General features: G+C 30.1%; 1 protein-coding gene across 5 annotated transcripts in view; it reads right to left on the bottom strand.

Moving 5' to 3' along the window:
• LOC118193813 (atlastin-like) overlaps positions 1 to 12,545 on the bottom strand; it is an 81,104-nt gene that overhangs the window by 39,997 nt on the left and 28,562 nt on the right. For all 5 annotated transcript variants that reach the window (XM_085814786.1, XM_085814788.1, XM_085814790.1 and 2 more), the window contains 4 exons: positions 6,507 to 6,599; positions 2,937 to 3,075; positions 1,622 to 1,749; positions 1,407 to 1,463 (listed from right to left, as the gene is read on the bottom strand). In XM_085814786.1, the coding sequence (XP_085670912.1) occupies positions 1,407 to 1,463; positions 1,622 to 1,749; positions 2,937 to 3,075; positions 6,507 to 6,599 (417 nt within the window). The remainder of the gene's footprint in view (positions 1 to 1,406; positions 1,464 to 1,621; positions 1,750 to 2,936; positions 3,076 to 6,506; positions 6,600 to 12,545) is intronic.

Genomic DNA, 12,545 nt, shown 5'->3' with positions numbered 1-12,545 from the left:
GATGTATGAATAGCAAAATCAACAATTCAAAGACCACAGATAAATGGCATCACGTAATATATTTTCTAATCACAGCATACAAAAAATCTTTATATCTTAAATGTTTTATCTTTATGACTTGAAGTAAGGCAAAATGAAAATAAGACTTGTGTGATCATTCCTATTGAAAGCAATGTTTACTAATTCATTTTATCTAAAAGTTGAAAAAAAAGGGAAAGTAACAAATTGATGCTCCATCTATTAATGTTGCAAACTCTAAGCTTGCCTTCCAGGTCACAAATGATACTGAGTATTCTTGCAATAAGTGACCTACCAAGCAATACATGCAACAACAATTGACCTACCCACTATTTGCCTTAGTTTTATGAGTATGAATCCTGTGATATACCCACCTTAGTGTAAATCATCAGATGAAATTTGTTGATGTCCATGTCGATATTTTACACAAATAATAATACACAATATGAGAGGAACAACACTTGTAATGCTGTCCGATCATCCTAATGAATAAGCAATCTATCAACAATGAGGCAAATTTCTGGCCATATTGAGAGATATCAAGATAGTGTTTGTATGAATGAAAATAAGAATGGCTAGCATTGCTGTTTCATATCTGATTATAAGAGTAAAATGATGACCATTAGACAAATATGAAGCTGAATTGCTTCACCAGACAGAATTCAAATAGGATCACTTGAACTGGACTTTTTTAGCATATTTAAAGTACAATGACGACCACCAAGGGATATGATGGGTCCTCTTCCGGACCACATGACTATGTTCTGCTGATGTTGTATAAATTAATAAAATAATCTGGTAATGCAATAGATCTTTGGGTAATCTTCCATGAACCAGTGTATTGCCAAAAACTATTAATTTTCAAATTTAATCTACTATTGATTAAACACGTGACTGAAAAGCAATAAATGAAGTTCTAAATATTGTTTTGCCTTTTTAATTTGACAGATTTAAATAAAAATGCATTTAAATGAGATGTCTTAATAAGAAGTATTAAATATTTTTTTCTCTACAGTTATTATTTTAGGTGGCTAATGCAATAAAAGTAAGTATGTATAATTTCTTTGTATTTATTTATGTACTGCTGTTTCTTCTTCTTTTTTTTTTTTTTTTTTTTTTTGTGTGTGTGTGTGGGGGGGGGGTTTATAAGGGTAATGTAATGAATCTTTGGTTTTGTTCATGACATTTGTTCACAGGTTGTAGGTTATCTGTTGAGAGAATACCTAATTTTTTTTTAATAATAAGGTCAAATTTAAATGGGAGGGAAGCATAACAAAATTTCTTATTTATTTCTAATAATTCCAATATTATTTCTAATATTCTAATAATTTCAAAACATTTACAACAATGCAAATATAAATAATATACAGCATTAAAAGAAAGCTTACATTCAGCATTGATTTTGGCTCAGGAAGTTCCCCACCTTTAAAAATTTCAACATAAGCCTAGAAATACAGATAAAAATTTTACATAAAAACAACATGTCTTACTGAACAAATTTATGGATAAAGAGTAAATACCAACATTTAAAATAACCACAGATACAGAAATGAAAGTTAGCAAAAGTTAATTTTAAAAGCAAACACGGCTAGGCTTGGTTTACCTTAAAATAATTTATTAGTTCTCCTGCAGTAACATACTGACCACCAATTTGTTTTGGAACTAATCTGGAAGGAGACAAAAGCAGCTTCACAAATTCCTGAAGAGAATCTTTAAACTCAGAGCGAATATCTGTAAGAAATTTAAAAATCAGAGCCAATTAAATCTAATTACAAAAAAATAAAAATTGTTTTCATAAACATTATTGATTAACATTTAAAAGACGGGTGGCCTAAGAATCGGCCAGAGTTGCAGTGTCTCAAAAAAACGGCTGTGGCTGAAATATCGGCTAGCGAATTCCCCTCCCCCCATCCCTCAGGGTTCGGAGATAGCCACTGTCTGAATAACCTCCCTTGCCACTTACGTAAGATGACCTTCGCGCCTCCCAACTGTGAGGTTTCGTAAATTCCCTTTCATTTCCCTCAGCAGTGAAATCTTAGCAATTTTACATTAGTATTAATTTCACCAACTTTTCAGTGTCATTAAAAATGTATTTTTTCTTTACATTTCCCTTTTTATTGTAATTTTTGTATTTAATATTGCTGTTTGAAACATGCAAAACACAATGGAGTGCAATGCAATGAAAATATAATCAATAAACAATAATGTAGTTGTAGCAATGAACAATAATGTAGTTGAAATATGAAATAACTTACGATACAATTGGGGGAATCAATAAATTAAACTGAATAAGAATACTAATGAAAAAGGTAAATGAAACTAATATAAGAAAAATACAACGGGATTTGTTTGATATATAAATATAAGCTGTTACACAATGCTTGGAAACAAATAAAAGCATACTGCCGATTTATAAGAGAAACAAATAGTTAAACATCATTTTTGAGTATAAATTAAAAGTGTTAATTAGTACATGTAATTCTAAACTAAATTCAGTTTGGAAACAAATAAAAACTGAATAAACTATGAACTGATTATAGGCGTGCATTTGCTGCTAAGGCATATTTTCATTATGACGCAATGTCAAAAGTTAATATTCCAACATACGACAATTATTTAGCTACGAAATCTGACCATAATATGTTTCCATAGTTTAGGGAAAAGAAACAACAGAAAAGAGAAAAAATTCAACAAATTCTTTTATATTTTTTATCCTCTAGTCTTTTATCTGAAAATTAACAAAGGTGACCCCCAAATGCGAACTACAGGAAAAGTTGTAAAAGAGTAGTAGTTTCCCTTTACAACAGCAGCTAAAAGGGGGGGGGGTAAAAATGCATTTGGATTTCCTGTCTTTTTAAGTGAAACCTTTCCAAACAGCCCCATCTCTTAAAGGTTAAACATATCAAAATTACACATACCTGTCAAGCGGCCATCAAAATGTGGACTAGTGGCTACCTCCAGACCTGGATGTGGCATGAGAAAACCCTCAACTTCAGAAAAACAATTTCTAATGTGTTTTCGTAGCTGCTGAAGCTGAGGATGCTGTTTATCTGATAGCTAAAAAATGCAAAATAAACATTTCAATATAACTATTACATACAAATTACATACTAAAACATAAATACAAAGAAAATATCACACTTTTCAATTGGCCCATTAAAGACATCTTTTCACTGAAAAATTACTTAAATATAAAGCTTACTGGAAACTTCTGTCCTAGTAAGCAAAAGAACACATTTTTTCAAACTTTTAATAATATTTCTTTTAAAATATAATTTCTGTCCAATGTAAACATGACTATTTATGGGCAGGAGATAATGCATTATGGGCAGAATGTAAACAAACCAACTATGCAATGTTTGAACGCAATATCTGGAAAGCCATAGCATTTTTTATTCTTGACACGTGGCATAATTTGAAAATTAATTAACCATATACGTGCAAAACTAATATTAAAAGACAATACGCACCTAAAACTGAATATATTTATACACTAATTTATTTATAAGCAAAATTCTTTTACTCCTGAAGATGAATGATTTGTGTCTAATCACCTTCAAAACTGGTCAACAAGTTTATTCAATATCTAATCCAAACTAAGACTGTTTTTTACCTAATTTTACATTGGCATGTTTTTCTTCCAATTTAATGTTCTGATTACAAATTTCCTCCTTTACATGTAATTATACAAATCGAAATATTTGTTCTGTTTACATTTGATTAATGTTTTACAAAGTATATTTAAAATATTTTCATAAATACATATTTTATTGCTCTTTCATAAGTAATTGAAGATTACAAAAAGACAATACTGACATAATTTTCTCCTTTTTTATAATATACAACAAGGATAAATAACAAATGATTAATTAAATTGGCAAGGCAACTGGCAACTTATGCCTGCAATCAAATAAATTATTATGAGCACAGCAACTTTTTCAAATTCCAGCATAAAAATTTTTTAATACATTTTAAGAGCATTACAACTATCGCAAATAAAACTTACTTAACTCAAAAAATTGTTTCAGGAATTTCATCCAGAAAAGAAAACTAAGGGTAAATGTGCTAAAAAACTTCAAACAATTTCAATATAAGCATGGCCTCTAAAATTTTTAATTTACCACATATTAATAAAATTTCCTTTTCTCTGTTTTTATTTTAACCCTCCATTATGAGTACAAAGTTCACAAAAATGTAATAAAAATACATATCCTTTAACCATCCTCAAATTGAACATCAGTGGACATTTTTTATACTTATAATTTAAATGAATTTTTTTTAATATGAAAAAATATTTATTCTCATGTAGTGCTGAAGAAAGTCATGATAACTGTGATCACAAAAAGTAACTGAAGGTGCTAGTCACAAATCCTGCAGTCATAGAGTTAAAATAATTTTCTAAGATAGAGTATTTCAACAATGTAAACTATTTATATTTCTATTACATTTTTGTTTAAATAACAGCAAATTGCAAAAGGGAACTAATCAGACCAAACGTAACATTAATGCTGTAAAAATAATTTCACATTCTAGTTATAATAAATATGGATATACACATGGTATTGATAAGTATCTTTAGATTTCATCATTCTACACAAAAAACTGTATAAAGCTATATTATGGCTAACCATGCAGATATCTTCAAGAAGGATTTTGCTAAGAAAAATAACAAATGTAAGGGGAAGGGAAAATGTTACACAGAAAACTTAAAAAACATCTCTGCATCCACTCTTTGATCTGAAACCAAGTTAGTTTTAATTTATAACATTCAGCAATTTTATTCACTTGAAAACTGATGTTTACAAGAAGTCTAGAAAAATATTCATTAACTGGTCAAAAACCTGCAATTGCATGAGACTTTGAAAATGCCTGAATTATACTACACAAGTGAATTTTCAGTGACATGACTTCAAAATTTTCTTATGGTATAACTCCTAGTTCAATATATTAAAAATATAGCAAGCTAAAACATATTTTCAAAGCTGTAGCATTACAGAATACAACACTTAAAAAATTATAGCAGTCTGAATGGTCATATTCATAGTTTCAATATGTACATTTACTGAACATATTTAGAAAAGGGCAGGAACTGAATTTGATAAGCACTGGAATTAGAAAATTTACATCTTCAAAGAATATAAATGATTACACAGGAGTAATTAGATGATTCAAATTTATGAAATATAACCTCAACTTTGTTACATTCACTTTTACACTTATTACAGAAAACAAACCAAAATAGACAGAACCTGAATGTAATAAATTTTTAAATTATTTTCCTTGATGCAAATGAGAATGAATGATTAAAAAGAATAAATTTTAATATGCAGAAAAAAAATGAAAACTTTTGTATTATTCACTTAATATGATATTGCTGAAAAGTTTCATATGTTTACAATTTTCAACACAAATTTTGTAGGACATAAATGTTCTATGCTCTGTTTAGCTTCATTTTTCTTTTAAAGCCTCTTGTAATATTTTGCTAATTTTGCATCTATGTTTTTGTATGTTATTCTATGTTTTTCTGCTGTTAATTACTGTGACACTATGTTTAACATAAAATAAAAGTGAACTTTTTCCTATTCTAGTATAGAACTCTAAAATAAAATTTTAATTTAATAGAACTTTTCGGAAACTCTTCTTTAAATAATTTTTCTTAGGTTTTTCTTGAAGAAAGAAATTGCAGAAAGTTAATTAAAGGTTGCTCGTTCACAAAGAGCAAAGCCGTCCTATATTTTATAATTTATATATATATATACTCAATCCTAAGAAAAGAAGTTATGTAATTAAGAAACTATAATATTAAGTGTATGCTTTCTTTCAGCATTTGGTACAAAATCTACAATATTTTGAATTTGGAGGGGGAGGGGGAAAATGTAAAGGATCTATGCCTGCTGCAAACATCGAAAATCTTCTGAAGAACTGGCAAAAAAACTAATCCTACAGCTAAGCAGTGATATCCAAAACAAGTTGAAGTGAAAGTAGTAACACATCTGCTCAATAACAATTCTATATACTAACTACTTCAAGACCATCCTAAAGAATAGGAAGAAGCTACTGATTTTGCACAACTGATCTACAACATATAATCTACAATATGTAGATATTTGAATCTACAATATTTTTGCAATCAGTTGGAACAGCATTTATTTCTAAATATAATCAGAAGCAAACAACACAGCAATTTGAAAAATAATATAATAAAACTACAGACTATTTAAAAAACTATGTACAATTTTATCTTAGTTGATGTAAGTTAGAAAAATTTGAATTCATTGCTTTGCCATATTTTTTACAATTTATTCAGGAATGATTACTTTCTGCAGAATATGAAAATTTTAATCCAGTCATGCTTACATAGTCAAGAAAGAAACTAATGATAATTTCTGTACTGCAGCCCTATTATTATTATCACAAAACTATAAAAATATCTTGTAAAATGTTTTGATATTCCCATACCACATCAAACACAATAAATTTTAACTTACCTCCAATCTCCTGTCCAAAATCTTTTTTCCACCTGTTGCACCATATTCTGCTTCATAAGGAAAGCTCCAATCTCGAACCAAAAACAAAAGTTTCTAATATGAGAAATAAAAATTTTCTATTCAAATTAACTACATTTTAACTTGTAAAACTTGCACACATATTTAGGAAAATACATATTTGCTAACAACAGTTTGCAAATTAATTGCAATTACATCATACATAAATGTGTATAATAAATTGCACACATTAAAATTTTACCAATAAATAAAATAAAAGCAGATTCATACACATTTTAAGATCCTGATATTCATATCTAATCCTCAAAGTATGATAAAAAAAAAACGGGGGGGGGGGGGGGAACCATCAGTATTGTAGCTGAAGAGAACACAGCACAGCAAAATTCATGCTTTATTGACAAATATTGCATAAGTCATGAAGCTTTTCTTTAACTAATGAAACAATATTGCAAACCATATATATGCACTCATAATTGAGATTACTTTTTGAAAATAGCACGCAGTGTCATTTGGGCTGCACTTTATGTTATTGCCCATTCTTTCTCAACAAGGATTCTGTAAATTATAAAACCTTCATTTCTTTTTTTAAGCTGTTTAGGCTTCAATAAACCATAAATATTGATGCAGTGGCTAAGGAAGCATAACTGTATATATCAAAATTAAATTTTAATTTCCTGTCCTAAAAATACCAATTACAGCTTTATGGTGTAATGATGCTTCACATAATGATGGCCTGGTATAATGAACATTCCATGCAAGCTGAAAAATGTATCACACAGCATATCACATGCAAATAAATACAGAAAATGCACCCATGCATAAACAAAGGCAACAGGCATAGAAGTGGCCAAGCAGGACATGAAGATGCCTAGAGAAAAGTTTCTTCTGGTGAAGAAAAAAACGCAAGAGATCTATGCCTGCTGCAACCATTAAGAATCTTCTGAAGAACTGCAAAAAGGCTAACCTGCAACCAAGCAGTGACATCTCAAACAAGCTGAGGTGAGAGCAGTAACACATCTGCTCAATGACAATTCCATGTACTAACTACTTCAAGACCACCCTGAAGAACAAGAAGAAACTACTGATTTTGCAAAATTACTTGAACATACCACCCCTCCCCAAAAAAAAAATGCTAGATGTGCAAAAGGATTAAGGACAATTTAGTGTTCTGCTTCTAATAGTAAACTCCTATTAAAGTGAATTTAAAACTAGAAAAGTGGGCATTGAATAATTTTTTATAACTAATAAATTAGTAAAATTTTAACATTTCCTACAATGGTAGTGTTTGTTTTGTAAAAGAGTTATGACTTTGATGGGGCCCAAATATGGATTAAGTTTATTCTCCTAGCAGTATCTGTATAATAATGAACATCAACAACAAAATTATTGTTTAATGCAGCACTTTTAATTTAAAATGGAAGAGATTTTAACTCAACAGACTTGTCAATAGTTTATACAATTAATTTTAACAATAAAGATTGAATGACAGAAGTTCAGACTGCCTGAAAAAGCTAAAACAATAATGGAATTTTGAATTAAAAGATCAATTTATAATTAAAATATTCTAAAAAATAGCAAATATCATAAACAAAGGAACTGATTCAATTTTTAAAATAGTTAAATATACTGGAAAACTAATTGAAAGACCAAATTAAAGAAAAGTAAAAAAATATAAGAAAACAATAACAAGTACATGTTAGTTAAATAGAACATTACAAAAAGGGATAAGAGATTTCAAAGCACAAATTATATAACTGCATCTCAAATAGTTTTGAAAAAAAAAAAAAATATTCATTAAAAATATTTAAAAATGAAAATACCAGAGAAAATTCATTCAACTCTTACATGAAATACCAACTCGAATTTATAAAATCTTATGTGAAAAATACCAATCACAATATAAAAAATAAAATTAATGAAAAGGCATTGAGCTTATTTTGTAATAAGTTCACCAAAATTGACAAGCAATCAATCAGAGACCAGTTACTAAAAAATATAATATTTTATTTCCTTCTTTCGATGGCTGCAAATCTGAAAAAAAGATACTTCTTAAAAATTACCCCGAATGAAGGCAAAGCCTACTCCGAAACTTTTCATTAGGCTGATATGGCATACAGGAGCACTTATTTATATGAGAAACATTTTTAAGCTTTCCCAGATCTCCAGAAAAGCCATCAAAACATTCAAATAGTGAATAAAACCAGAAAACAAAATTCCCAAAATCCAATCTGATATAATGGTTCTATTCAGCCTGTACATGCCAAATAAATATATTGAAGTGGAATTTCCCTTCTAAAACTGAAATATCAAGGCTCAGAGATATAAACAATGACAATATATTTTAAGCTAATTTTTTTAAGATAATGGCAGATACATATTAATGATTATCTACTTCTCCAATTATAATAAACAGAGAAGGAAGAAAAATTGATTATCAAACTATTACATAATTTCTTTAGATATAGCTGCCAACCTCGAAATCTGAAAAACTGAAGATTTTCACAAGAAAACTGGCAGAAACTGGGAGTTTCCATGATGTGCGTCATTGCCATTTCAATGCAACTACAAAATGATTTAAATTCACTTTATAATGCATGATCAAGTTACTGAACTATGTGTAATACAATTTTCATATAAAATATTTTAGAATTTAATTAGACATTCTAAATGTTATGTTCTTTGCCTAATTTTATTTTTTAATTTTCTTACGCTTTTATACCGAGAAAATGCGGGGGCAGAATAGAGAAGAAAAGCTTTTATTTACCAAAGTACATACAATGAAAATAAAATTAATAATTAGCATATATAATATTTATCTGGATAAACTATGTACCATATAATGAAGTAAAAAAAAATATAAATATTAACTGATTAAACATTGGTTGAATCTTCATATAAAAATCTACAAATATCTGCAGTAGATTAAGACAACTCGGATGAAATAAAATTTAACAATAAGAAAAAAAGTAAAAAAAATGCACTAAAACAGTTCAGATTAAAAAAAAAAAAAAAAAAAAAAAAAAAAAAAGCAAGAAAAATTATACTGAAAATTACTAGGGGTTGAGGAATAGAATTTGCATAATTTAAGTTTCATTTATTCAAAAAACTTCTTATTGCTGGGAAACATTTTCTTAGGTAAAGAATAGTCGTTTTGTTTTTGCCGAATGCTGGTCCAGGAAAAGAGAAAATTTACCATTCATCTCTCGGTTTCATCCCAGTAGCACACATCTTCTCTCTAAGAAGGGGTAATCAAAAGAAACCGAATTAATTTTTTAGTGGGCAGAGCTTTTATAGCAACTTGTTTTGACACTAGGAACGCACAAACAAACATCCTGAGTCATTAAGCCAAATCCCGTCACTGAAGGTCAGGACTAGTTTCAGATGTTTATAATGACAAGTGTTTTGTGCGATCGTTGTTTTCGCAATGGCTGATTTTCGTGAAGAGCGTGTGGCTTGGAAAAAGTGGAACAGAAACTCTTGAAATGTTAAAAATGGCATACAAGGATGATGCTGTGGAAAAAATTAAGTTTAAAAAGGTGAACTACCAACTGGCAGACCTCATTCTAATCATCCTTCCACGGCCCGAACACATGAAAATGTTGAAAAATTCATGCAATCATCACCCAAGATTGATGATCAACCACTGAAGAAATTGTGGAACTGTCGGGAGTGACTTGGAGTTAAGCGCAGCAAATTTTTGACAGAAAATTTAGGAACAAAAAGAGTGGCTGACAAATTCATGCCACGACTGTTTGACAACTGAACAAAAAGAAGATTGCATGGAAGCATGTTGTGTTTTGAAAGAAGAGTCCCGGAATGATCGAAACTTTAAAAAAAAAATTATCACAGGTGACAAAACTTGATGCTATGCTTATTATCCTGAATGAAAGCAACAATCAAGCCAGTGGAACACCTTCCAATTAGAGCTCATCAGGTGAAATCAAACATTAAAACAATGCTGACTTTTTTTTTTTTTTTTTTTCTCAATGTGAGATAAGTTTCCATTCAGAGTTTGTTCCACGGGGTCGGATAGTTAACCAGGCTTTCAACTGTTTGAAACTACTACTGAAGTTTTGAAAAGACTGTGCAACAGCATGTGGCATAAGAGACCCGATTTGTGGCAGTCAGGCGACTGATTTTTCCATCATGACAATGCCCCCAACTCCCAAGGCCTGTCTGTACCAAAAATTCTTGACCAAAAATGGCATGATCCCTGTTCATCACTCTCCATACTCATCTGACCTTGCCCAGAGTGACTCTTTTTTGTTTCCTAGAATGAAGAGACATAAAAGGAAAGTACTTTGCTGAAGTAAAGAAAAAAAATGACTGAGGCGTTGCCAAGCATCACAAAAGATGAATTTAAGCAATGTTTTGAAAAATGGAATAAAAGATTAGACATGTGTATTAGTGCAAGTGGAGAGTACCTTGAAGGGGATTCAAGGTTTGTACTTAAAATGTGAATAAATAAGTTAAAAAAATAAGTATGGTTTCTTTTGGGTACCACCCTCATATATCTTTTAATCATTTTTATTCTCATTGTTATTTCTTTTGTACTTTTTTATTTTTTGCACTGTTGTATTTTTTCAGGTATTCGTTAAATAATTGTTTCTATTTAACTCACTTTTTGCCGTTCTTTGATAATCTTTATTTTTTTTAAAATATGCCCTTTCAGTTTAAGAAAGGTCCTTAAAATCTCAGGTATGTTAAATCGTGTTAATTGTTGCAGAATTTTGTGCTTTTGAAGTTTCAGTGAACTCTTCGGTAGCTTCTCTTCCTTAAGTTTCGAAGAGAACATCTCATGACTGGAATATCTTAGAATACAATACAAAAGATTAGGCATGAAGTATCGACAATTGGTGAAAGAAACTTCTAAGTATACCCGGAAAGAACCATAAAAGGCCTGCTGATTGAAACTAGGAAATTGATAATTTTGATAAATCTATTATACAGCAGACAATGACTTTTATATCAAAGAAATGCAAATGCTATCAGTACAGAAATTGCTGTCTGTGTTAAAGGAAAACATACACAGTTTTGCATTCAATGAAGTAAGTTCATAAAGTTCTGTATTCAATAAATTTAAAGTTTTGTATTCAATAAATATTCACTGAAGAAATGCATTAATAAAAGAAAATTCTTATCAAAAGACCTGATATTGGAATTTGGAGAAATAATTACTTGCGAGAAATGATGAAACTCAGGGAAAACAAATCAATTACATCGATGAAGCATGGATCAATAGTAACTTAATGTCCAAAAAATGTTGGAAAGATGATGAGGTTTTGGGCACACAGATGAATGTTCAAAAAATAGACTGACTGTTGTACATGTTGAATATTTTACAGGTTTTGTTCCAGGTGCTCAGATTGTACATAAAGCATCAGCTAAAAGCAGGGATTACCAAGGGCAAGTGAACTATGAAAATTTCAGAAAATGGATGTTGGAAAAGCTTCATCCAAATTTATGACCCCCAAGCATAGTATGCACGAACAATGTTCCATATCACATGGAAGCTGAAGATCCAGCACCCACGGAAACAATGGTAAATTGGCTCATGAAGAAAAAGACAGACTACAAAATATAAAAAGTGAATCTATTCAATTTGATAGAACACAATTGTCCTAAAATCTAATCTATAAAATTGACAACATTACAAAATAATATGACTAGTGGTTTATGTAATTATGATACAGCCTCGAGTGCTATCTGCTTAAGGGGAGGGATTTCTTCGTGGAGGACTTTCTAAGGGAAAGTGGCTCGTGTACACATTAAGTCTACTGCAGAAAGCTTTGGACAGAGTCTCTTGTCAAGAATGACAACTCCACTGCAGTCACATGGGAAAACTTGAAAATTTTTGTTTGGACAAGAAGAGTTCCAGAAGAGTTAGCTGATGATTTAATGATTCTGACTGGACGCAGCAAATTCTGATTCAGAAGAAGCAGAATTCTGCAACACTGTTTTAAGCGGCTTTTTAGATAATACACCTCTATGAAGACCTTTAATATTAAATTATTTTTGTCA

The sequence above is a fragment of the Stegodyphus dumicola genome, chromosome 4 (assembly GCF_044657685.1).
Source record: "Stegodyphus dumicola isolate Sdum_Otavi_A_Nest chromosome 4, ASM4465768v1".
NCBI lineage: Eukaryota > Metazoa > Arthropoda > Arachnida > Araneae > Eresidae > Stegodyphus > Stegodyphus dumicola.
The sequence above is the reverse complement of the archived record's forward strand: the minus strand, read 5'-3'. Positions and strand labels throughout refer to the sequence as shown.